Below are 23,539 nucleotides of genomic sequence, written 5' to 3' on the forward strand. Positions count from 1 at the left end.
TGATCTTTAATTTTGTTAAAGGGAAAATATACACATTTTGATTAAATTTATAGATTAAGGATATAATCAATATTTTTACAATATTGAATCTTCCCAACTAGGAAAATAGCCTCTTCATCAATTTATTAAATTCTCATGCCCTTTAGTAAAATTTGGTAAAATTTTCTACCTACTGATCCTGTAGTTTTCCTGTTAAATTCATATGTAGGAATTTCATATTGCTATTATTTTGTAAATGCTCATTGATTTTGCAAACATTTTGATAATCAGCTATTTTACTGAATTGTTTTTATCAATTCCAATAGTTTGCTACTCTTGGATTTTTCAAAATCATATCATTCACATATATGTAATGTTAATTTTATATATGATTTATTTTTGTTTTAGAATTTCAAAGGTAGTGTTCATAACTACTTTAATTATGTCTGTGGAGGAGCTGCTAGACACATCTTATCTTTAGTTGTAGATGATATGACCACAAATTTTAGCAGGGTGCTTGGTTTTACAGCTAGTGGTTTCTTTCCCAGCTTCCCTTGTACCAAGGGGTGGACATGTCACTAAGTCTCATTAATAAGTTACAAGCAGAAGTGATGCAAGTAACTTCCCTGTCATTCCCTTTACAGGTTGTATATCCTGTTGAAAACATTTTAGTTTAATATTTAAAATCTATTTTATCAAATTATTTGCCCATCAAATCCATTCTTCCTGAAGTGACTATGAATATCTCACAAAATTCTAGTGTTTCATGGAACAGGATTGAGAAACACTAGTATATTATTAAGTATGTTGTTCAAGCTTAAAAAATACATTTTTACCTGGTTTAATAATATATATTTTTATTAGAAATGGGTGTTGAATACATTCTAGTGCCTTTTTGGACATTGAGATGATCTCCTTGACTTACACTTATGATGATTAATAAATTTATATTTTGAATTATCCTTGCATTTTGATAAACTGTGAATAAGCTGGATGGTTTTGTGTGTGTGTGATACAGTACTTTGACATTATTTTTTCAGTCCTATCTATAGTTATTGACCTAATTTAGTTTTCTGGGGTTTTTTGAGTCCTTTGTTTTTCTTGAAAAGTGACTATTTCGGTATTACTAGTTATTGGCAGTATTTTAAAACTTTTAAAAACACTTTAATAATTTTAAAGCCTCCCTTTTAAACTATCAACATTGTTAATGGCAAAATTCCTTTCTTGTTACACTTCTATGACTATCAATTTTTTTGGTATTGACAAAACCCAGCTTATTAATATGAGAACACCTTACCAATTTATTATTTTAACAATTTTCATTTAAAACATGTTTTCTAATTCTTTTATCTTTAGTAATTTCTCCTAATTTCAATTAGTTTATTTTGTTCTTAGTTTCTAACTACTTCAAATAAACAGTTGGCTTACATTCATTTTCTTATTTAATAATTGTCTTTGCTTGCTTGGTCTATGCCTTACAATTTTTTAAATTAATTAATTAATGTATTTATTTATTTTTAAAAGACTTTATTTATTTTTATAGGGGATAGGAAGAAAGAGAGGGAAACATCAATGTGTGGTTGTCTCTCCCACACCCCCTACTGGGGACCTGGCCCACAACCCAGGCATGTCCCTGCACTGGGAATAGAACCAGGGACCCTTTGGTTTGTAGGCTGGCTCTCAATCCAGTGAGACACACCATCCAGGGCTTTCCAATTTTAGTAGATAGTTTTTTCATTGTCATTACATTCTATTGTATAGAGATGGTCTCTAAAATGTTGCAATTTAGGTTCAGACATTATGTTGGTACAAAAGTGATATACATTCAGTGGAAACCATACTTGCAATCTTGACCTTTTCTGGGCTAGCAATAAGCAAACTTTCTCAAGGCTGGGCAATGTCAGAAAGCCCCAGTTCCCAGTCAGCCACACAACCATGAGGGTAAACAGTTGATACTCTACAGTGTATCTTGTTGCCAGGATTTTTGCATATTCTGTTCCGAGCACACTTAAGGTAGCCTAAGCTATAAACTATGATGTTCAATAGGTTAAGCGTTATTTAATGCATTTTTGACTTAAAGGTATTTTCAACTTATGAGTTTCTCTGGATGTAAACCTCCATGAGATGAGGATCATCTGTAATTGCAATTTTACTTTCCTTTTAAATTCACAGGTGATTTATAAAGATGCTTTAAAATGTAGTTTTCTACTTTTCTTGCGGGGGGCTACAGTTTATTAATTTTTAGCTATATTCAATCACATATTTTTATTCATCCAAATTTAGCTCATCTTTCTAGGCCTATCAAACATGGAATCTCCTCCCAAAAGTCTTTTCTCTGCCTGCTCGCTTTCTTCTCTAAACCTTTACATGTATAGATGTTTACATTTATATACGTGTGTTTATAAATATAAACATCTATACATATAAAGTGGTATGTATATCACTTTAAACATACACCTTAGGGTTATATCAATATCTTTCTCCTTCTCTTGCTACACCCTCACCCTCAGGCTATTTTATTCCGTTGAGATTAGCAATTTAGTTCAGCACTTTGTGAGTTTTTACAGCAAGATTCCATTCAATGAACAAATATTTGAGCACCTATGCACCAGACACTTGCTTTAGGCACAAGGAGGAGCATTCTCGGCCTTCAAGGAATTCAAGCTAGCAGGAGAGACGAGCAAGTAAATACATAAATACCATGTGAGTTCCAAGAAACATGGTTTGCTAGTGGAGATAACATCATGCGTATTTTCCAGCTTACAGCACTGGCAAATAAAGGACAAAAGAGAACAAATCCGTTCCAAGATGGAAGAGGAGCAAAGTGCGGGTTAGGTACAGCTTCACCTTAAATAAACTAATAATCCAACCCAGTGATTATCCATGTACATATAATCCACAGCACCTGCCTCAACACCACTAAGTTTGGGGATGGGGGAGAGAGGGAGGGAGAGAGAGAGAGAGAGAGAGAGAGAGCAGATTCACACCTACTGGCATCAAAAGTGGGGAAAGGGCCATTTAAACCTGCATTTTAACGGCCCCCCAACCCATATACTCAGGCCCTCCAAGTTTTTAGAATACAGAGAAGCTGAGTTTCGCAGACCGCCTCCCTCAGCGACTCTCGCCTCGCCGGGGGGATAGCCTGGGGCGCGTTTCTCCTCCGAGCCCCCGCCCCGCCCCTCCCCCTCCTCGGCCTTCTTTTCTCTGGGAGCCGCCCGTCCGAGCTCCGGCCCTTCGCCCACAGGCCGCAGACCTCCTCACTCGAGGCAAGATGCAACCACCCTTCGAATCCCCACGCAGGGACTCAAACCCTCGCTCCGCAAAGGATTCGGGGAAAACGCCACGGGCCAATCTAAAGCGCAGAAGGGTAGAGCGGTTTCTTTGATAGACGTGAAATATGTCCAATGAGAGAAGAGGACTAAAGAAGCTTCCGCCACGTTGGGCAGGACATTCACAATTTCAACCAATCTAGCTCAGAAGTCTCTGTCTAATGGGAGGTTGTTGAGGCCGCTGAGGTCGTTGTTGTCTGTTGAACGGCTTGTGCAAGTGGTGCTACCTTCAGTAGGGGGTTAAAGTCGTTCTTGAGAAGAACGTCTCTGTCCGAAGAGAAAATGAGTTTAGCTCTGAGGTCGGTAATGAGGCGGCAATGCTCTCCACACCCCGGCAGCGGGCCCCAGGGCGGGACAAGGGAGGCAGTTTGGGGCCCAGGAGAGGAAGGGGATGCAGTTTGAGATGAGTAAAAGGAACCTCGGCCAACATTCCCGGGTCCGCACTCCTCATCCTAGGGGACCAGGCGTGCCGCAGGTGATGAACCCAGTGCTTTGCAGCCGAGGTAGCCAAATCTATCGACGCGTTGGGTTTGGAGCAACCAAAAGACGGGCTACCTTGGTTGCAAAGAGGCTGTGAACTATCGCGATGTTTTTCGAGGAATCAGGTCATGGGGCATCCCTGGGTTCAGTTACTCCCTCTGGTTTTATGGCCCCAAACTCAGCTGCGCTGCTCATGACGTATTTTCTGTAAATTTGGGGAATAATACAAAATTCGCCCTTCTTTCGGGGTCCTGCTTTACGGTACTCATAGGGACCCAAATTAAGAAAATGTGTTAAGTTTCTTTATCTCACGTTCAGTTCGACCTCTAATCCTGTTTCCCCCTTCCCCAGCCTGATCTAGATGTTTTACTTTAACTCCGTAGCTGTACCACTTTTAAAAAAGACGGGGTCAGTTGCCGGTCGGTTTTGGACTTGGCCACTCGGACTCGGGGAAAGAGAAATAACTGACCCCGGGAATGTCCACGCTTGTCTAAAGTCTCTTGTGAAAGATCTCATCTTTATCCTACTTTTTCTGGCCATCTGTCTTTTTTTTTTTTTTTTGTAGATTATCAGAGAACAAAACTTAAATTGCAAATAGACAGCTTATAATAAGATCAACTGGGTTTTATAGTTTAAAGTTTACAAAATTTTCTCTTTCAAAAATTATACGTGTTGCAGGAGCCCCATTTGAAAATTTGGAAAACTTGGATGGACATCTCTTAGGGAAGACATTCCTAGCTTTTAAAATACATTTTTAAAAAAAAAGGTTTTCCAGAGTTTATGAGAAATTAAATATGAACTTTAATGTTAGGAGAGATTTTTAAGCCCATTGACTCTTCACATTGTTATATAAAATTAGCACAAATATGAGGTACTTTTTTGGTGTTTAATAGTCATGTTTGGACTCTATTTTGGCTGATTTATTAATATCATTGGAAGAAATGATAAAAGTGCCAAACTTTTGGAAATAAGTAATCTAAGAACATTTCTAACCCATAATGCCAAAGTTCTTTGTAACTTAATTCATAAATTTGTGGTTTCTGGTAGGAATTTTGATTAGTTATAAAACTATCAAAAGCAAACCAAATATATAGTGATTGTCAATTATGAATTTTACTTTCTTTTAAGTAAACACTTTATATTGCAGAACGATGTGAACAGTAAGTATGGACGCTTTGTTTTGGCGGGACATTTCTGATATAAAGTAATTTATCTTAGAGTTCTTGCTTCTTCCACAGTAATATTAGTGGGAATAAATGAGAGTCTAGGAGGAAGGAATGTTAGGTCCTCATCTTTTTTTAAGTAACCTTAACACTTTCCAGTTTTGGGGAGTGCAATAGCAGCTTGAACTATGCAATATAAGGAAAATTTCTTCGAAGCATGTTAAGGAAGAATTCTCTCTCAAAAATACGTCTTTTTAAGAAATGTAGAAAATTCACTAAGGTTTATGGTTGCATTATTGAAATCTTATTTTAATCATTTAGAGACATAGGAGAATAGAATTTAAGTGAACTAAATAGACTTTTTTCTTTTTATTTCATAGAAGTGAAATTGTAGACAAAACAAAGAGGAAAAAAAGAAGAGAACTCTCTGAAGAACAGAAACAAGAAATTAAAGATGCTTTTGAACTATTTGACACCGACAAAGATGAAGCAATAGATTATCATGAATTAAAGGTAACAGTATACTTTAAAATGTATATTTTGCTCTGGCTGGTATGGCTCAGTGGGTTGAGTGTCTGCTTGCAAACCAAAGAGTTGCTGGTTCGATTCCCAGTCAGTGCACATGCCTGGGTTGCAGGCCAGGTCCCCAGTAGGGGGCACGTGAAAGGCAACCACACATTGATGTTTCTTGCCCTCTCTCCCTCCCTTCCCCTCTCTAAAAATAAATAAATAAAATGTTATATATTTTTTCTGATTAAATGATTTACATGTTTGACAGTTAATTAAAAATATATTTCTAAATAAGTATTTTAACTAAACTGGTTTTAGAAATATGAAACCATTTCAAATATTCACAGTTAAGTGCTGTAGTAAAGTTGCGTAATACTCCTAACATCTTTTTAGAAACTCCTCTTCATAGTATTTTATTATTTATTTATTTATTTATTTATTTATAATTCTGGCCCAAGGATTTTCATTGATTTGAGAGAGAGAGAGAGAGAAACATCAGTGTGAGAGGGAAACATTGATCCGTTGCCCTCTGTACCTGCCCTGAATGGGGATTGAACCTGCCACCTGGGAGCATGTCCTCGCTAGGAATTGAACCCACAACCTTTTGGTGAATAGGACATTGCTCCAACCAACTGAGTCACCTGGCCAGGGCTAAAATGAATAGTATTTTAAATGTAAAAATATGTTCCTATGGAGGGGCTTATTTTTCATTCACGTGATTAAAATTTTTCAAACTACAGGATTTAAACAGTTCTTACTATATTCTTTGGCAACTCTTTTTTTCAGTTGAGAAGTCTTATTTGTTTTTTCATTTGAACATGTTTGTAAACACAGTCTCAACCTACTATCTGTGGTTCAAACAACATTGATGAATGATGTTGACACTCTTCTAATGGGGGAAAATGTCAACTTTAAGATCTGGAATTATTTACAGAGATACAAAGGGAAATTGGTGTTTAGGATAATATGGATCTGACACTCAACACGATGAGAAAAGTAGCTATTTTGTAGCTCTTTGTTTCTCTTTTTCTACTTTGCCCCCCAGTTACCCAGCCTTTATCAGTGTTTTCTTTATAATGTCTCTCTCATTTGCTGTCATTTTTATGATCTCGGATTGGGATCTTATGTCATATCTGGCTGGAGCTTCATAAGTGGTTTCTCCATATCTAGTTCACCTTGTACATTCATCTTTATGAAGTCTTCTGCCCATATTGTTAATTGCTTGTAAACCTTTACTAGTTTCTCAATGTACACTGCATAAATTTCAGGTTGTTTTGGTTTTGACTGACTGTTCTCCACACTTTTACTACTATCTACTTCTATTGTTTTGCAACTGCTTGTTTCCACCTGAGCTCTTCCCATTCAGATAAGATAAACTGCTCTGTTCACTGTTCTCAAACTTACTCTTTATTTTTGTGTCTTAATACCAGTCATACTTTTCTAAATACTTTTCTATTTCAGTTTATCCATATATCAAGGAACAACTTGAATCTCTCCAAGTAAGATTTCTTTAACCAATAACATCTCTCCTTTATACTATGGTAACAAGTCAGGCTCATGTACTACCTGATCATGTAGAGTCTGATGATAATTCTTATTTTAATGTTTTTTAAATATCTTACAGTATATAACTTTTTAATATGTATGCTATGCCTTTTTTCCATTTTGGTTGGTAATCCTTTGAAAACAGATAACTTGTTACTAACATCTGCACATTAAGTCAGTGCATTGTATAATATATTCCATAAACACTCATTGATTGGTTTGTCATAAAAAAGGGGTATATAAATTTAACAAATTGCCATTTATTTCAATAGTGAAGAAAAACTATCTCTTTTCTATTTTGGAGACATAAAACATGCAAACAAATTATATGTTTTATTAATGTGCTATTATCATCTCTTAAATTGTAAAAATTTATTTAAGATTTGAAATTATTTTTTGAAAGAATGCTTTATAATTTGCTTTTTCCTTTTAATCCAAAAGGTGGCAATGAGAGCCTTGGGGTTTGATGTAAAAAAAGCCGATGTACTGAAGATTCTTAAAGATTATGACAGAGAAGCCACAGGGAAAATCACCTTTGAAGATTTTAATGAAGTTGGTGTGTATTTAATAGTCTTTGTATCTAGCAGTTATTAGGAAATTATCTGGCCAATGTCAATATTTTTTAATTCTCTGAGCTAAAGAATTTTGTTAATGAACATTATTGTATATGTGGATCTTATGTTGATTTTCAAAGAAAAAAGATTTATAGCTTCAATATAGGGTTTATTATTTTGTTTTTTGTTCCGAAGATTGTAACTTAGGAACTGTCATGTAGTTTTTTAATAGAAAAATGTCTTTCCAAGTAATGTGTGTTTATGACGAAACTAAAAGGGTGATCAAAAAATAATATTTTCCCAGTGAAACAGAAAATTTTGGCATTCTTTTGTTTGGAAAATATTTCCCAAGAGCATTTGGTATGTGATTTTTGCTGGCAATGTAGGAAGAGAGGAAACCTGTACCAGTTGCTATCTTTGGCTATAGATAAAGTGCATACATTCAGGTTGACAAAGCTTATGAGGGGCTACATACTCTTGATGACCTTGATCTTGGTGAGTAAAGTCATCTATTTAAATTTGCCAGTGGGAAGAAAATCATAGTAAGAGAGGCAGTTGGCAAATTGGAAGCAGGAGAAAACATTTAGAACAACCAACTGATGATAATGTGTCATTGAGGGCTTAATGGTTAAACTTTAATATAGTCGATTTTAATAAGTTATTTATAGCATATATATGTATATATATGGTCTGTCCAAAAGGTATCCAGCCATATAATATGAAAAATAGAGACACTTACTGAAGAAGACACGAAGTACGAGAAACATTGTACATAGGACAGTGCCACCTCAGTCTTCTTCAAAATAGGCACCTTGGGACCTCAGGCAGTTCTCCCAGTGTCTCTCCCACTATTCAAAGCACTCTGCAAAATCCTTTGTTGGAATTGCCATCAGCTGCCCTGTTGTATTTTCCTGAATCTCATCAACTTTCTGAAATCTCTTCCCTTTCAAAGGTGATTTTAGTTTTGGGAAAAGCCAGAAGTTGCAGTGTGCCAAATCTGGACTGTATGGGGGCTGAGTCATCTGGGTGATTTGAGGTTTTGCCAAAAAACTTGGTATGAGATAAGATGCATGAGAGGACACATTGTCTTGCTGAGGCTGCCAATCACCCATTGCCCACAACTGCGGTCTTTTCAACAATCTGAATAGTTTCTGTGGAGGAAAGTTCAAGCTTAACCCAAAATTTGATAAAGATTCATTGTTCTCCTCAATCATTTTAAGTTGCCACAGCCACACAGTACACAAGCTCAATGGCTCTACTGCCCCCACTGACTAGTACAGTGGAGGCATCACTGTTCGTCCACATGCATTCCAGTCTACTCTCCTTGGCTGCCAGGTTACATCAATGTTGCACAAACTGTTCTTGTTCTATTAACGATGGCTGGACTTTTTCCAGATAGACCTCTTATATTTTTTAATCCTCTATTCTACTATATACATAACCTGCTCTTTTTTTGGAATAGAGGATTCTGGAAGGCAAAGACTTTGGTATTATAACTTACATTACCTAGAATTTTACTCATAGAATTTATGCATATTTAGGTTTGTTTTTATATTTTTATTTTTATTTTTAAGTATATTTTGTTGATTATGCTATTACAATGGTCCCATTTTTTTCGTCCCTTTATCCCCCTCTGCCCTGCACCCCTCCTCTCTCCAGCATCTCTTCCCTGCCCTGCCTTAATTCATTTCCATGGTGGGTCATACATATAAGTTCTTTGCCTTCTCCATTTCCTTTACTATTCTTAACCTCCCCCATCTATTTTGTGCCTACCATTTATGCTTCTTATTCCCTGCACCTTTTTCCCCCATTCTCCCCACTCCCTCTCCCCGCTGGTAACCTCCATGTGATCTCCATTTCTGTGATTCTGTTCCTGTTCTCATTGCTTAGTTTGTATTTGTTTTTGTTTTATTTTTTAGGTTCAGTTGTTGATAATTGTGAGTTTGTTGTCATTTTACTGTTCATAGTTTTGATCATCATCTTTTTCTTATATAAGTCCCTTTAACATTTCATACAATAAGGGCTTGGTGGTGAGGAACTCCTTTAACTTGACCTTATCTGGGAAGCACTTTATCTACCCCTTCATTCTAAATGGTAGCTTTGCTGCATAGAGACATCCTGGATGTAGGGACTTTGAATACTTCTTTCCAGCCTGTTATTGCCTGCAAGGTTTCTTTTGAGGAATCAGCTGATAGTATGGGAACTCCTTTGTAGGTAACTGTCTCCTTTTCTCTTGCTGCTTTTAAGATTCTGTCCTTATCTCTAATCTTGGGTGATTTATGATATGGCTTGGTGTATTCCCCCTTGGGTCCAGTTTCTTTGGGACTCTGAGCTTCCTGGATGTCTATTTTTTTCACCAGATTGGGGAAGTTTTCCTCCATTATTTATTCAAATAAGTTTTCCATTTCTTGCACTTCCTCTTCTCCTTCTGGCTTCCCTATGATTCAGATGTTGGAACATTTAAAATTGTCCCAGTTAAAGTGAGGTTCCTAAGCCTCTCCTCATTTTCTTGAATTCTTGTTTCTTCTGTTCCAGTTGAATGTTTATTTCTTCCTTTTGTTCTAAATCATTGATTTGAGTCCTGGTTTCCCTCCCTTCCCTGTCGGTCCTGTGTATTTTTCTTTATTTCACTTTGTATAGGCTTCACTTCTTCCTTTATTTTGTGACCATACACTCATTTCTGTGAGCATCCTGATTACTAGTGTTTTGAACTCTGCATCTATTAGATTGGCTATCTCCTTGTTGATTAGTTCTTTTTCTGTAGTTTTGATCTGTTTTTTCATTTGGGCCATATTTTTTTGTCTTGGTGCATCAGCCTGGATGAATGTTTATTCTTTAACTCCTTAGTTGTTTAACTTCCATAGACTTCGATTTTCTGACAGTTCTGGTTGTTTTTTGTTTTCAAATTGGTTTTGCCCTTCTTTTGGTTGTGTGAGGAAGTGAGGCATATCTATCTATGCCTCCATCTTGGCTGGAAGGTTTGTTTTTATTAAATTAATTTTCTACATCCATGGTACCACTTTATATGGGTCATAATATAACCATACCATATAGTTATTTTTAGAAATTTTTAAAGTTTAGGGACAGATTCAATTATATTCAAACACAAACTTTTTTTTAAATATTCAGCAAGAAGCAATATGAGAATCAAAAAGAAATGAAAATTAGTACATATGGAAGAATAGATTCATATCATGTCATTCATTTTTTAAAATCTGGAAATTCAAACAAAAAATGAAGGAGAGGGAAGTTAAAGGGTAAACCTAAAAGAGAAAGAAAACAGAGCACAGAAGATCCCCAATTTATGAACTAACAGATGACTGGTTAGAGAACTATCTTGTTGTCCCTTTGCGGAGAGTATTTCTTTCTTTTCTCTAACTTGTAGAATTATTTACTTGAGAAGTAGGAGGGAGCCATCTCTTTTTCTCTTCAATATCGCTTCTCTCAAAGCGTTCCTGGAGTCTATGATTTTAGTCTAGGATTTGTTTATAGAAACAAGGGGTTAAGATATAGTGGAAATGATATTAGGAAAGCTCTATAATTCAGGTACACTTGGTACAATGCAGTGGTTTAGCATGGGTGATTACTACTAGATTGCCTGGCTTCAAATCTTGATTGTGCCACTTACTAGTTGTGTTACTTTTGGTCATTTTACTTTGTGCGTCATTTTCTACTGTAATGTTGATAGTTGTACTACCTCATAGGGTTCTTTTGAGAAATCAATGCATTAATAATATGTAAAGTCCTCAGGAAAGCCCTAGCATATAGTAAGTGCTATTAAGTATTAGTTGTTATTATTACTTTAAAAAGAATTTTTGTTTTATTTTAGTGGCTGGGAATAATCATATTGCATCACCAAAACATAAAAAGTAGTCTACATATATTTTTCTGATTACCTTTTTTCATAGTTGTGGGCTATTTTAAGTAGTAGATCATTGTCATTAATAATTTTACTAAATATTATTTCATCTTAAGTGAATACAATTTTTATAAGTGTGATTTTATTAGCAGTTGAAGCCAGAGTCCCATGCCCTCCATCTTTTCAGTCTTACTAATAGACCAGAAATACCGGGTCCCTTATAGAATAAAAGACCATGGCTAAATTTCAGCTCTTCAAAGATTGACCTTTTGACAGGCTCAGCACAACACTTCAGCTGTGTCCTAAGGCTACCTGTTAAGAATACCAGCTGTCAAATAAAAATGTATTAATGATTGGGAATCAAACAGTTGAGAACTATGTATTCTCCCTATTTGTTGATTATTTTTGAAAAATAACTGATCACAGATGAATATATGTTATATCTTGGGATGAGTAACTCCAGATCAGAACATTTGAGTCTTAGCTTATGCACCATCTATTACTGTCTAAGGATAGTGTTGTACGATATTTCTGGATGAAGTCTGACACTTAATTGTATTCTTCCCAATACTTGGAAAAAGTATTAAAATATATTTGAGGTAAGTTTAGAATATAGGCAACCTGAGGCTAGTGAGTATCACAGTGTTTTAGGAATTGATGCTTTCAAGTGAGACCAAGAGCAGTCGGATGTTTGTATTCAATCTATTTTTTAGTACACGCTACTTATTATTTCATTGGCTGTATAGAACAGGATATCACTGTTTTTGTTTTGCTTATTTAATAAATATTTGCTGAATTTTTTGTCATTAGATACTGTGGTGGGGTGAGGGAGGGAATTAATTAAAGTTATTAGGAGGTTCTTCTTTCAAGGAGCTTACTAAATATAGGTGACCACAGGGTATGGTGCCACATGGTAAGTTATAATTTTGTCTAGGGAAGGAGTTGCCAAACTGTACCCCTAGGCCAAATTCATCTGTTGCCTGTACACTGCCACACATTGTTTTATGCTTTTGTGCCACCATGGCAGAGTGAGTAGTTTAGACAGACACCTTCCCAGCCCCCCAAAAGAGTCTAATATTTACTGTCTGGCCTTTTTGGAGCAATTGAAGACTTTGCAGAGGGGATTTTTAGTTTAGGCCTTTGGGAATGTGAGTAGGATATCATCCCAAGGAGAAGATTGTGGACGGAGTAGAGGGAAGCATTCAGGAAGAGAAAACAAAGTGGTACCAGAAATACAGCGTGTTTGGGAAACTAGGTAGTTCCCTACTTTAAGAGCTTAGAGAAATGACTAAAGAGTTAAGATGGAGTGAGATTCGTAAAGTCTTGCATAACATGTAGAGTTTGGACTTGAGTCAGCAGAGGATCATTGTTAATTTTTAAAGAAAAGTAAGTGATATGTTTTATTTAAAAAGATACATTTGTTGAGAGTTTAAAGATGAGTTGGAAGGAAGAGAGACTACAGACTGAAAATAATATATGTTTTATGCTGAAGGTGGTGAGCATGAAAAGGAATAATAAGTTTAAGAGTAAAAAGCTAAGTAGCATCCTCAGATCTCTAGGATCTGATCACCAATTAGGTGTATGGGATTGAAAATTTCCAGCCATTTCAAATATGGGAAACTATCTGTTAACAGTGATTACATCCGTTTGTGGTGGGACATTGACAGCTGTCTTGGTGATAGTGGAAGGAGTTTTGCCTCCAAAATGTTGAGGTTATAGTCACTGGTATTTTTGCATAGAAAAGTGAGATATATAGTTGAAGCTTTATTTCTAACTTTACCTTTAATAAATTTTGATAAACTTTTAATGTTATGTTTTTAAATTTGTTGTATTTTAAGTGATTTTTACAAAGTGTAAGGTCTATTATTTTGAGGAAGTACATTTCTGATAGTGTAATTAAGTCATTTGAAAAGAGGTACATGGACAGAAATTTGTGAAATACCATAGACTGAACCCACCTTAACTGCCTGCGTGTCATTTGACTTATTTTCATTGAAAGAAAATGTATTTCTTATAATTAAATTCTATTCTGTAGAACAGGAATAGAACATGAAGGCATGGAGAGTCACCATAAAGTTTAATATTTTAGCTGTCCAGAATGATGGGTACTTATAGTTCCTAAGAAAAGTTGCATTCTAAGACAAAGTATTGATAAAAGATTATGCAAACACATAGTCTGAAGTAACTAACACAATTAAAGCACTGGTAGGAAAAGAATTTATATATCTTGAAGCCCCATCTGTTCCTCAGATCACCCTTTTGCTTCTTTAAATATATTAATACTTGCAGCAAGCTGCTTTTTTGGTTCACCTGTCATGTTAATTATTTAATTGGTGAAGAAAATTTCTTAACACTTTTTTTTTCCTTGTCCTGCTTTTTTGTTGGGACTAAATTCAAAATAAGTTGAGTATGAGCCATAGAGTTAAGTGTGGTATTTTATTTTGGTGTTATGGCTGTATATATGCCAATTCCTTTTTGACTGAATATTTATGAGCTTTGATGATTTGCATACTTATAATAATATACTTCAATTAGTTACTTGGTAGACTTTTTGGATAAAATTAATGGATAAAAGAAAACTATTGAATATATGTATAGATGATTTAACATCTTGAATAAATAAGTGCTTGTTCTAAAGCTTATTCAAATATGGTGAAATAGCAAAATAATAATAAAATATTGGTGGTTTGAATTGATTTTTCCTTTTGGGTGCATTAAACATTTCTGTACTTTCCATATACAAGCATTTGTGAGTTTTTAATAATTTTGTAAACCTCAATAGGATTGAATTACTTTTAATGACACAGTAAAAGTCATAAATACCATTTATTGTAATGATAGACTCACAGATTTACTTCAGAGATGTTTACTTAGATATATTTCCAGATTTTTACCTATATACCATAGATTTCTACTTCAGTTTTGTTGTTGTGGCTATTAAGAATGGTAATATTGAAAGTACTGAGTTTACTAAATTATATGTTATTACATTTAGTATATTAAAATGCATTGACACTTTCAGTTATAGAGTTCTGAAATTACTCACTTAGTTTTAGTTACTTGTCTGAAGTTACCTTGCTGAACAAAATGAGAACTCCTTTCCAGACCTTTTTTTTCCCTCTGCTGTTTTACTGCAATTAGATTGAATTCTTTTAATAACTACTCATATTTTGGAAAACCAACAGATTCTTCTAGTCATGAAGGTGTCAGTGGGATTTTCAGTGGGATACTGTCTGAGATTGTGTCTGTATCAACGATGGCAGTGTGTTGTATTAGTTTTTCAGTGTGTGTTTTTAGTTGGATTAAATTTGAGGAACAATTAGTGTTACTGTTAAGTTTAGCGAGCAAACATCTTTTATCTAGTTAGTTTTAATTTTTTCGTTGATACAACATCTCCAATTAGTTTATGAGCTTCTAGACTAATATATAAATATGGTATATGATTCCTTTTATTTTGACTTTGTGCAATACAGTTTTGCTTACTCTTATAATAGGATGAATTATTGATATTGTAAAGGTTAAATTTTAAAATACAGATTTGATTTTTCTAATTTCACGTTTATCTCTTTGGCTTTGGGGGCTCTGATTTGGCATTTTATAAATCAAGATAAATGTTTGCAGATTCACAGTTTTACTTCTCATCTAGTACTTAGTTGATTTCACAAATGAATGCCTTTGTGATTATAAAGGTTAATTTATTTTTCCATGGAGAGTTTGATTTTTTTTAAAAATGTATTTATTTATTTTTAGAGAGAGGGAAAGGGAGGGATAAAGAAAGGGAGAGAAACGTCATTATGTGGTTGCTTCTCATGTGCCCCCTACCGGGGACCTGGCCCACAACCCATGCATGTGCGCTGACTGGGAATTGAACTGACAACCATTTGGTTTGCAGGACGGCACTCAGTCCACTGAGCCACACCAGCCAGGGCAAAGGTTTATTTTTTATCTTCTTTTTTTTTTTTTTTAACTCTAGTGACAGACTGGATATTGGAGAGAGATCCACATGAAGAAATATTGAAGGCATTTAAACTATTTGATGATGATGATTCAGGTAAAATAAGCTTGAGGAATTTGCGACGAGTTGCCAGAGAACTGGGTGAAAACATGAGTGATGAAGAACTTCGTGCTATGATAGAAGAATTTGATAAAGATGGTGATGGAGAAAGTAAGTTTGAGTAAAACATATTCCAGGTATTCCTGATACATACATCTAGTAAGTTTTTCTAAAACCTAATTACTTTCAAGACCTTTTACAAACTATCTTTAGTACAATTGTTCATCCTGTAATGGGCTTTTTGCATAAATATTTTATATTTTTGATTTAGAATAAGCAGGCCCTTGAAAGCAACTATATGGATTGTAATATGAGATTTCACACTTCAAGAAGATACTTATTTTCTTTGTGGGTGAAACATCACCAAAATTTTAGCCACTTAGTAAAATTTCAGGCATTAATATCTTCTTCCTCAACCTGCATGCACTCCTAAATTTTACTAAGTTCTATTGATTTTGTCCTTCAGATGTTCTGAATCCATTTTATATCTTTGTTTACTGCTGGTGTCCTAGTTCAGATCCTAATTTCTTTGTAGGAATGTTACCACAGCCTCATTGTTTTCTTGGATGCGTGCTGGGTACTGTGTTGTATGTGCTGATTGGTGCTACACAATAGCAGATATTGTCTCTGCCCTCACTGACTTGGCAGTCTTATGTAGCTTCCTAATTGCTCTTCATGCCTACAGGCCTCTACACTCTTCCTAATTCAGTCTATTGATAACATTCTTTTTTTAAAGTACAGGTTTGATGATGTCATTTCCTTGTTCAAACACAATTGATTCCTCAGTTCTTTGGGCCTAAAGTTCAAAGCCCTTTGATGATTTGTCTTACCTTAAGTATCTAGTTTTATTTCCCACTTGTAGTCTTCCACTTTTGTACTTTAACCTTCACCTCCCATACACACACCCTTTGACCAAATACATTCTGTCTTGAAAACACTATTTTATGCTGTGCCTTTTGTCATTCCATTCTTTAATCCTAGAATATTCTAATTGCTAATTTCTGTCTGCTAAAATGTTAGTTGTTCCCTCAGGTACATTTTAAACTTCATCTTTTTCTCAAAATCCTCTCCCAATGGTCTCTGTATGAGACTCTTCACTGAGGGCCCATAGCATTTAGAGGAACAAAATATTTTGACACTTTATGCACTGTCTTCTGTTCCATACATGTATATATCCCACATCTGTTCTAAGCCCCTTAAAATCAGTGTGGAATCATATAGTGTGAAAGGCCTGAGACTTTGGAATCACACAGACTTGCGTTTGAATGGAATTTCTACCTTACTTAGTTGCTTTGTAACTTTATGTAAGTTTTCAACATTTTTTGAGTCTTAAGTTTTCCCATTTATAAAACTGAGAATGATAATATTGCATAGGGTTGTTATAAGTATTAAATGAAGATAGTTGATGGTGCCTAGCATTAAGGATAAGCTTGTTTTCCTTTCTTTTTTGTCTGTACTAATATTTATATTCTCCTGCATTTTTTTGAACATAATGAGTGCTCTAATATTTGCTGACTTAAAGCCCTGAGCTGGAGTGTGTTTTATAGTAGATATATATTGATATAGTACTCACTATATATATATATACTAAATATCTACATATATTACCTTGGCAATACTGGCATGCTTTGATAAGGAGGTAAGACAATAGCATCTGTCAGTTCAGGTTTGTAGACTGCCCTTTAGAATTGTACATTATTGTGCTTTTTCATATGTTTGTGAGTATTTGAGTGTTACAAAATTTTTCTATTTTTTAATACCAGCTTTTTGAAGGGGGTTGATACAGTTACTTATATTTTGAAACAAAGGTGATTAAAACTTGAGGAAATTTAAATGATTTCTTAAGCTTTCATGCTAATATTTTAGATTTAGAATCTACTGCCTTAATATGTAAAATTTTTTGTGTGTTTTCCCTAGTTGTTACTACCCTAAATTAGCTTTAAAGGAACTCTGTTCTGTAAAGGTACTATCTTCAGTGACATAGAGAATCTTGATATGTCTATTTCATACATCTTTAATAATGTGTCAAAAGATCAGTTATAACTTTATTTTTACTGAACTGGTCACATGCAACTAGATTTCAGTTATTAACTTCATTTGACTTTAGAAGAAAATATTAATTAGGAATTTGCCTTTTAAATTAAAACTTGAAGTGAAACTTTGCTTAGAAAAATGTGTCCATTTCTTCACCCCTTGTTGTATCGCTCTGACTGCTGCTTTTGAATCTCATAGTTCACATCTGTACTTCTTCGCTTGAAGATTTATTTTAGTGCATCCTTAAAACATCTCTTCAGGCCTCCTTGCTTGCATTACTCCACTTTGTCTCTGTACAACTGTTGCTTGGGTACCCTACCGTCCTTTATTCAAGTGACTTAACAGGCAAATAACTTTTTTTCCAGTTGTTTGATTACAAATCAAATACAGCTGATGCACAGTCTTTTATTATTAAGATTTGTTTTGTTTTGGGGGGAGGAGGGTGGTCTTATATTAAAATAGTCTTATCCAGTAGTTGTCAATCTGAGATGTGGGTCAGCTTTCTTAGGTATTGCATAAGGTCTGGGGATTCATGTGGGCATCAAATATTGTCTGTACAGCATACAAATAACAGTGTACGTATACGCATATACTGCTATTTTTTATATCTGTAAATGCTACTGTGAATGATACTTTGCAGAATTCATCGTGGCTACTTGACATTTATTTTTCAAACAAGACATACTAAGTATTCAGGGTAGGGCAAAAGTAGTTTTACAGTTGTTCGTATGGAAAATAAGACAATAATTAACAAATAATAATGAAAAACCCTGTTTTTCATGTGCTCACAACTGTAATCCTACTTTTGCCCCATCCTGTAGTTGTTAATGTGGCAAGTTCAGAAAATTATTGTTGGAAGACATTTATATGCAGAAACAATGAGAACTACAACTTGAATCCATTTAGTCTGGCTTTGGAACACTGCTTTAATTTAAATGGGTCTCTGTAGCTGTATGAAAATCTGCCTATTTTTGAAAAAGTAGAAAGATATTTTATAATAACTTCTTAATCTGATCACTTAATTTGGATTCTTTGACTGTACACAGTTTTCTTTAGATATAACCTACTTTCTTTGTATATGTTAAGCTGGTAAATATCATAATACTTTGCTGCCTTTTTTGTAGACTTAGTAAGTCTTTTGTGTATGAATTTTTCACACTGTTCAGTATTTAAGAGCAATGAAAATGTTTTTATTGTGTATATTAGAATAATAAATGTGAATGAGTTGAAGGTAAAGAAGCTATAATATGGAATATAAATAAAGCTGTGGTGATGATACAGAAAGAATCCCTTCTTCACTGTCTCTCCCAGCATACATAAAATAAAACACAATATATTTTTATAGACAAATGGAAGCAACATTTAAAAAGCCAAAGTGGACTATCTTGTAAACATCATGAGTGTTAACATATAGTTAATAATATAGTTACATATAGTTATTCTGTGCTTAGCATGTTACATTGTAAATTATGCCACTTAATTTTCATGATAGCTCTTGTGAAGTAAATACAGTGTTATACCTATTCATGTGTAGGATAGATGCCTGTATAGATAAGGAAACTAAAGCTCTGAGAGATTAATACTAACCTTTCCAACATTATCACCAAGCTAATAAATGGCAGAGCCAGAACTCAAACTCAGACCTCCATAATGACAACATGTTTTTTACTGTAACACTGTATTGCCTCTTGTGCTATACAGTTAAATATTAATTAGATGTCTGTGTTTATGGAGTTTTACAAATTGCATACTATTATAGGAAGCAATGGATTAGTAAAATATTCAGTTGGCACTTCAGATGCTCAAACTTGATTTTTTTTCCCTCCAAAGCCAGATGGTCTCTGAGCTACTTATCTACTTAATTTCTCTAAATTTCGTTATTTTAATGACATGTAATTTGATTTACTCTATGAAATTGTTGATTTATGAAAATTTTGCTTAAAAGGCATTGTAGAAGAAAAAGTATGCCATTTGATCAGTAAATATTTTATCAAATGCCTATTTTAAGGCAGGTGTTATGCTATATTTACTACATATAGGAACTTGATAGAAGATACTGTTGATAGAGAAGGTTATAAAACCAAATGTACAAAGGTATCACAGATTCTCTTAATTGTCTGAATGATTTACTCGTAATAAAGGAGATTGTTTAATTTCCTTGGTCACTTCCCTTCAATTTACATTTTTGTTTTTAAATAGTTCTGTTTTGAGGTTTGAAATTCTGAAACAATTCAAAATACTTTTGAAATGTTACAATATTTTAAGGTGTTTATACATAAATAATATAAAATTTAAGTGTTTTGTAGTTATAGAATAATATGAAGTTGAATTTGAAATTCAAGTATTGAGATTTTACATTTGAGAGAAAAGTTCTAGATATTTAACAAAACAAATACTTTTTGAAATTTTAATCAAAGCTGTATTGTACTGTTAAAATGATTTATAATCAAATCATTCTAAGGCTTTCATTATATCGTTGTTCCTTAAAAGCATCCTCTTATTTCCTGTTTGGTCTACATGCTTCAGTCTAGATTGACTAAATCGGGGATTCTTAAATGAAGGGGCATAACAATAAAATTGTTTAAAGTTTTTGTATATTTTATCTTATTTTTTAACTGGGAAGAGAGATCATAGCTTTCATAAAATACTGAAATGAGTTCATTTAGCTGCAAAGGTTAATGATCACTACTACAATCTGTAAAGATTATTGAAAGTATTTTGAGTATTACAGGTTTTGTATTGTGTTCTGTGTCTGTCATAGTGCCTTGTAAATGTTTAATAATGCATGGATTCATGGTTCTTACTCAGCTTCTGGAGAGCTCATTCTTAACTCTTTAAATCTTTTTGCACTATTTCTATCTTCAACTATTTTTCAGGTGGAGTTCTCCTACCTTAGCTTTCTGTCCACTAATCAAACCAAATCTTATATTTTTATTTTGGAGCCCAAGTCAGAATTTATTTGTACCTAAATTTTTCTCATCAGTAGTGATTTTCCTCATTATGATGGGTTTTTACAACACTGATACTTTTACTTTAATTATCATACTTTGTGTTATACAGCATATGTTCTCAGTTTCCGGTATAAAATGTGACTAACATGATTCTTGAAATTGGTTTTCTATGTGGTTTCTGAAACCAGTTTATTTTTTTATTCCTGATGTACATATTTTATGTCTTCAACTTTTTAATTGGTTAATCTTTTCTAACTCTTTGTTATGAATCTTCTTACACATAGAGGAAAAAATGTTAAGACTAGTAGAGTGAACACCTTTATACCTTCTACCTAGATTCAGGAATTAGTAATATATTGTATTTGCTTTATCTATAGTGTGTTTATTTTTTTCTGAATCACTTGAAAAACATATCATGAACTTGGCCCCCTAATAATTAGCATGCACCTACTAATAGTAAGGACATTAGCTTTCCTAATGATGATATCACTTAGTTCTAAGAAAATTAACAATTTTATATCACTTAATATCTTCCTCACTTTGGTTTTATGATATCCTGAAATAGGAACCCTGGTGTTTGTTTTTATATAGTACATAATTCCTAGTGTGGTGTTGGCATTCACTAGGCACTTAAAAATGTTTGATTCAGTGGTGTTTTTTCATATATTACCATCAATATTTAAGATTCAGGAACAACTTAAAAGATTATCTCTGTAGTTCAGTATTTTCAGAGGAAGAAATTGAGACACAGAACTGTTCTGTGTCAGAGCTATGACTGGAATCAACGTCTCTTTTATCTCATTGTAGTGTTCTTGTTATCATTATCAAAATTATCATTCCTAACTTGTGCCTTGTTAAAGTATGTGTTAAATCTGGGGACTCCATGGGTTCTGTTTTACAAAGGGGAAGTATTCTTTTCTGCACATTTCTGTTAATATTCATGTATATGTGTGTGTTACTAAAATGTATATTTAATGATTACATTAGTACTTATTGTCACCTACTATTTCTAGGTTGCCTCCTTAAACATTATGTTTTATAAATTGGAGGTTCTTACTGAATTTACTTTATAATTTTGTAAACTAACAATTAGTCTTTTATTTTCCTGCATTTACATATTATAGTATTTCCTTTGTAATTAAGATTAAGTCTGTATCTTTTAAAATTGTAATTTCTCTGGATATTTTTGACGTATGGTTACCTGGTTTCAATTAGGTTTTCTTTAAAATAGGGTTTTAAATATATAAAAGTTCAAAAACTACAATTTGACTTTTTTTCTATTGCTTATATGTTTTCATCTTTTAGAACTCTGATATACATGCATGGTATATTTAACTTAATTAAGAAGGAAGGCTTTGCTAAATGAACTAGTAGAATAAAGAATATAGGCTTTAACTATCTAAAAAATTAACAATTTCAGGCATTAAAAACGATCTTTGCTAGTGTATACAAATATGATTGTGATGGACTTTTTTTATAACTTATAAAGTATGTCTTTTCCTAGTTAATATTACAGAATACCAATTTATATTGTATATTACATTTTACATGTTTCTGCATTTGTGGAGTTTCATTTAGTAAACATGTTCAACTTCTTAGAAAAGAAGTAAAAGCAAAAGCTATATTTGGCTTATTAAGAATTTGTATAAAATAAAATTTAAAGTTTAAGTAACTTAGTATTTTTCTCTGAAAATACTGTATTTCTGACTTACATTTTCTTTCTTACCACAGTAAATCAAGAGGAGTTCATTGCTATTATGACTGGTGACATTTAAAGAATTACAAGGAAAAACACTAAGAATGTTGCAGTTTTCATCTTATATTCTATTTTTGTGCTTGGAGGCATGTGAAAAAAAACCCAGCTTAGTTCTTTTTTCCAAATGGACCAAAAATAAGCATCTTATGTATTCCTATTTTACTACTGTTAAGTTTCTTTGTATGAAAAGTATTGTTAGCATTCTAATAGTTCATAGCTTTGTAATTAAATACAGCTTTTATATATAAAGTTTAGAAAATTGAATCATGTGGTACACATTATTTGAACATTTTCTTATTCGGCATTAGTCACTTTTGTTTTGATGCACATGTTTTTTCAGACTTTCACTAATAAAATGTTTATTTTAGTATTTTGAAGTTTTCTAAATTTTATGTTGTATTTTGATTACAGATATCTATTTAGCTCTCAGTAGTATCTTTCTTAAATCTTTCCTCTTTACACTACTGGTTTCAGAAACAAAATTGAAATACAGATAGCAGTAGAATAGCATACTTTTCCACTACAAGTTTGACATTTTATGTTTTCATACAAGATGATGAGGCAATATATGCATAATTCCTTTTTTAAGAGTCATGTGTGTCAGTTTGGAGGAAAAAAGTATTGGGCATATAGAGCCACATCTTCGTGCATTATGTTTTGGTGTCTTAGTGTAAGTTATGAGAATTACATATGGATATTTCCTTCTTAATCTACTTGAATACAATTTGAATCATTTAACTTCTTGACAAAATGAAAGATTTAAATTTTGGAATTTTGGTCTGTTAAGATAGTTATTCTATTAAACATAACAGTGATGCAAATAGAAAACTAAGCCACAGAAGTCATTTAAGATTATATTTTACCTGTTTAAAGGAACATTCTGTGATTCACGAGGAGAAGGTAGAAATCGACTCTGCAGGTATCGGTGGGCTGGCTCTTCTGCCTGTTAAAGGTTGTTAGGGGAGACAAGTGGTTGAGGGAAATAGGTAGGTCATAGGGAAATGATATTTATACTGATCTTCCACTAACAATCCAGTTCCTGGTGGTATGGGCTTTCCAGGAGGAAAGTTGAATTGTCTATTCCAGTTATCTTTCCTCAGACTTCTTACTTTAAATGTAAAGAAGAGTAATAATATGAGGCACTTTAAATGTTGTGAACCTTCCTAGAGTGTTACAAAAAGAGTTATCAACTAGAAATTTAACAGAAAAATCAGTAGGAAGTAATATAACAGTGGTCACATTTCTACAGTTATCTAGACAGCAAGTTAATTGTACACCATATTAAAATTTAATTTTGAATATGAAATCAGTGTTTATAATAGTAC

At 33.7% G+C, this 23,539-nt stretch overlaps 1 protein-coding gene across 1 annotated transcript; it reads left to right on the plus strand.

Moving 5' to 3' along the window:
- The first annotated feature begins 3,461 nt into the window (after positions 1 to 3,461).
- Positions 3,462 to 22,584, plus strand: CETN3 (centrin 3). Its single transcript, XM_024563549.4, has 5 exons — positions 3,462 to 3,607; positions 5,332 to 5,464; positions 7,448 to 7,562; positions 15,393 to 15,584; positions 22,190 to 22,584. Exons 1-5 carry the CDS (start codon positions 3,591 to 3,593, stop codon positions 22,231 to 22,233), a joined length of 501 nt encoding a protein of 166 aa, XP_024419317.2. The 5' UTR covers positions 3,462 to 3,590; the 3' UTR covers positions 22,234 to 22,584.
- The last annotated feature ends 955 nt before the right edge of the window (positions 22,585 to 23,539 follow it).

Source organism: Desmodus rotundus, chromosome 1 (genome assembly GCF_022682495.2).
Source record: "Desmodus rotundus isolate HL8 chromosome 1, HLdesRot8A.1, whole genome shotgun sequence".
Lineage (NCBI taxonomy): Eukaryota > Metazoa > Chordata > Mammalia > Chiroptera > Phyllostomidae > Desmodus > Desmodus rotundus.

Excerpts from the sequence above, each read along its gene's own strand:
- CETN3 (XM_024563549.4), top strand. Across the intron at positions 5,465-7,447 it reads TAGATTATCATGAATTAAAG|GTGGCAATGAGAGCCTTGGG; the intron begins GTAACAGTATAC and ends TTAATCCAAAAG. Across the intron at positions 7,563-15,392 it reads TGAAGATTTTAATGAAGTTG|TGACAGACTGGATATTGGAG; the intron begins GTGTGTATTTAA and ends TTTTAACTCTAG.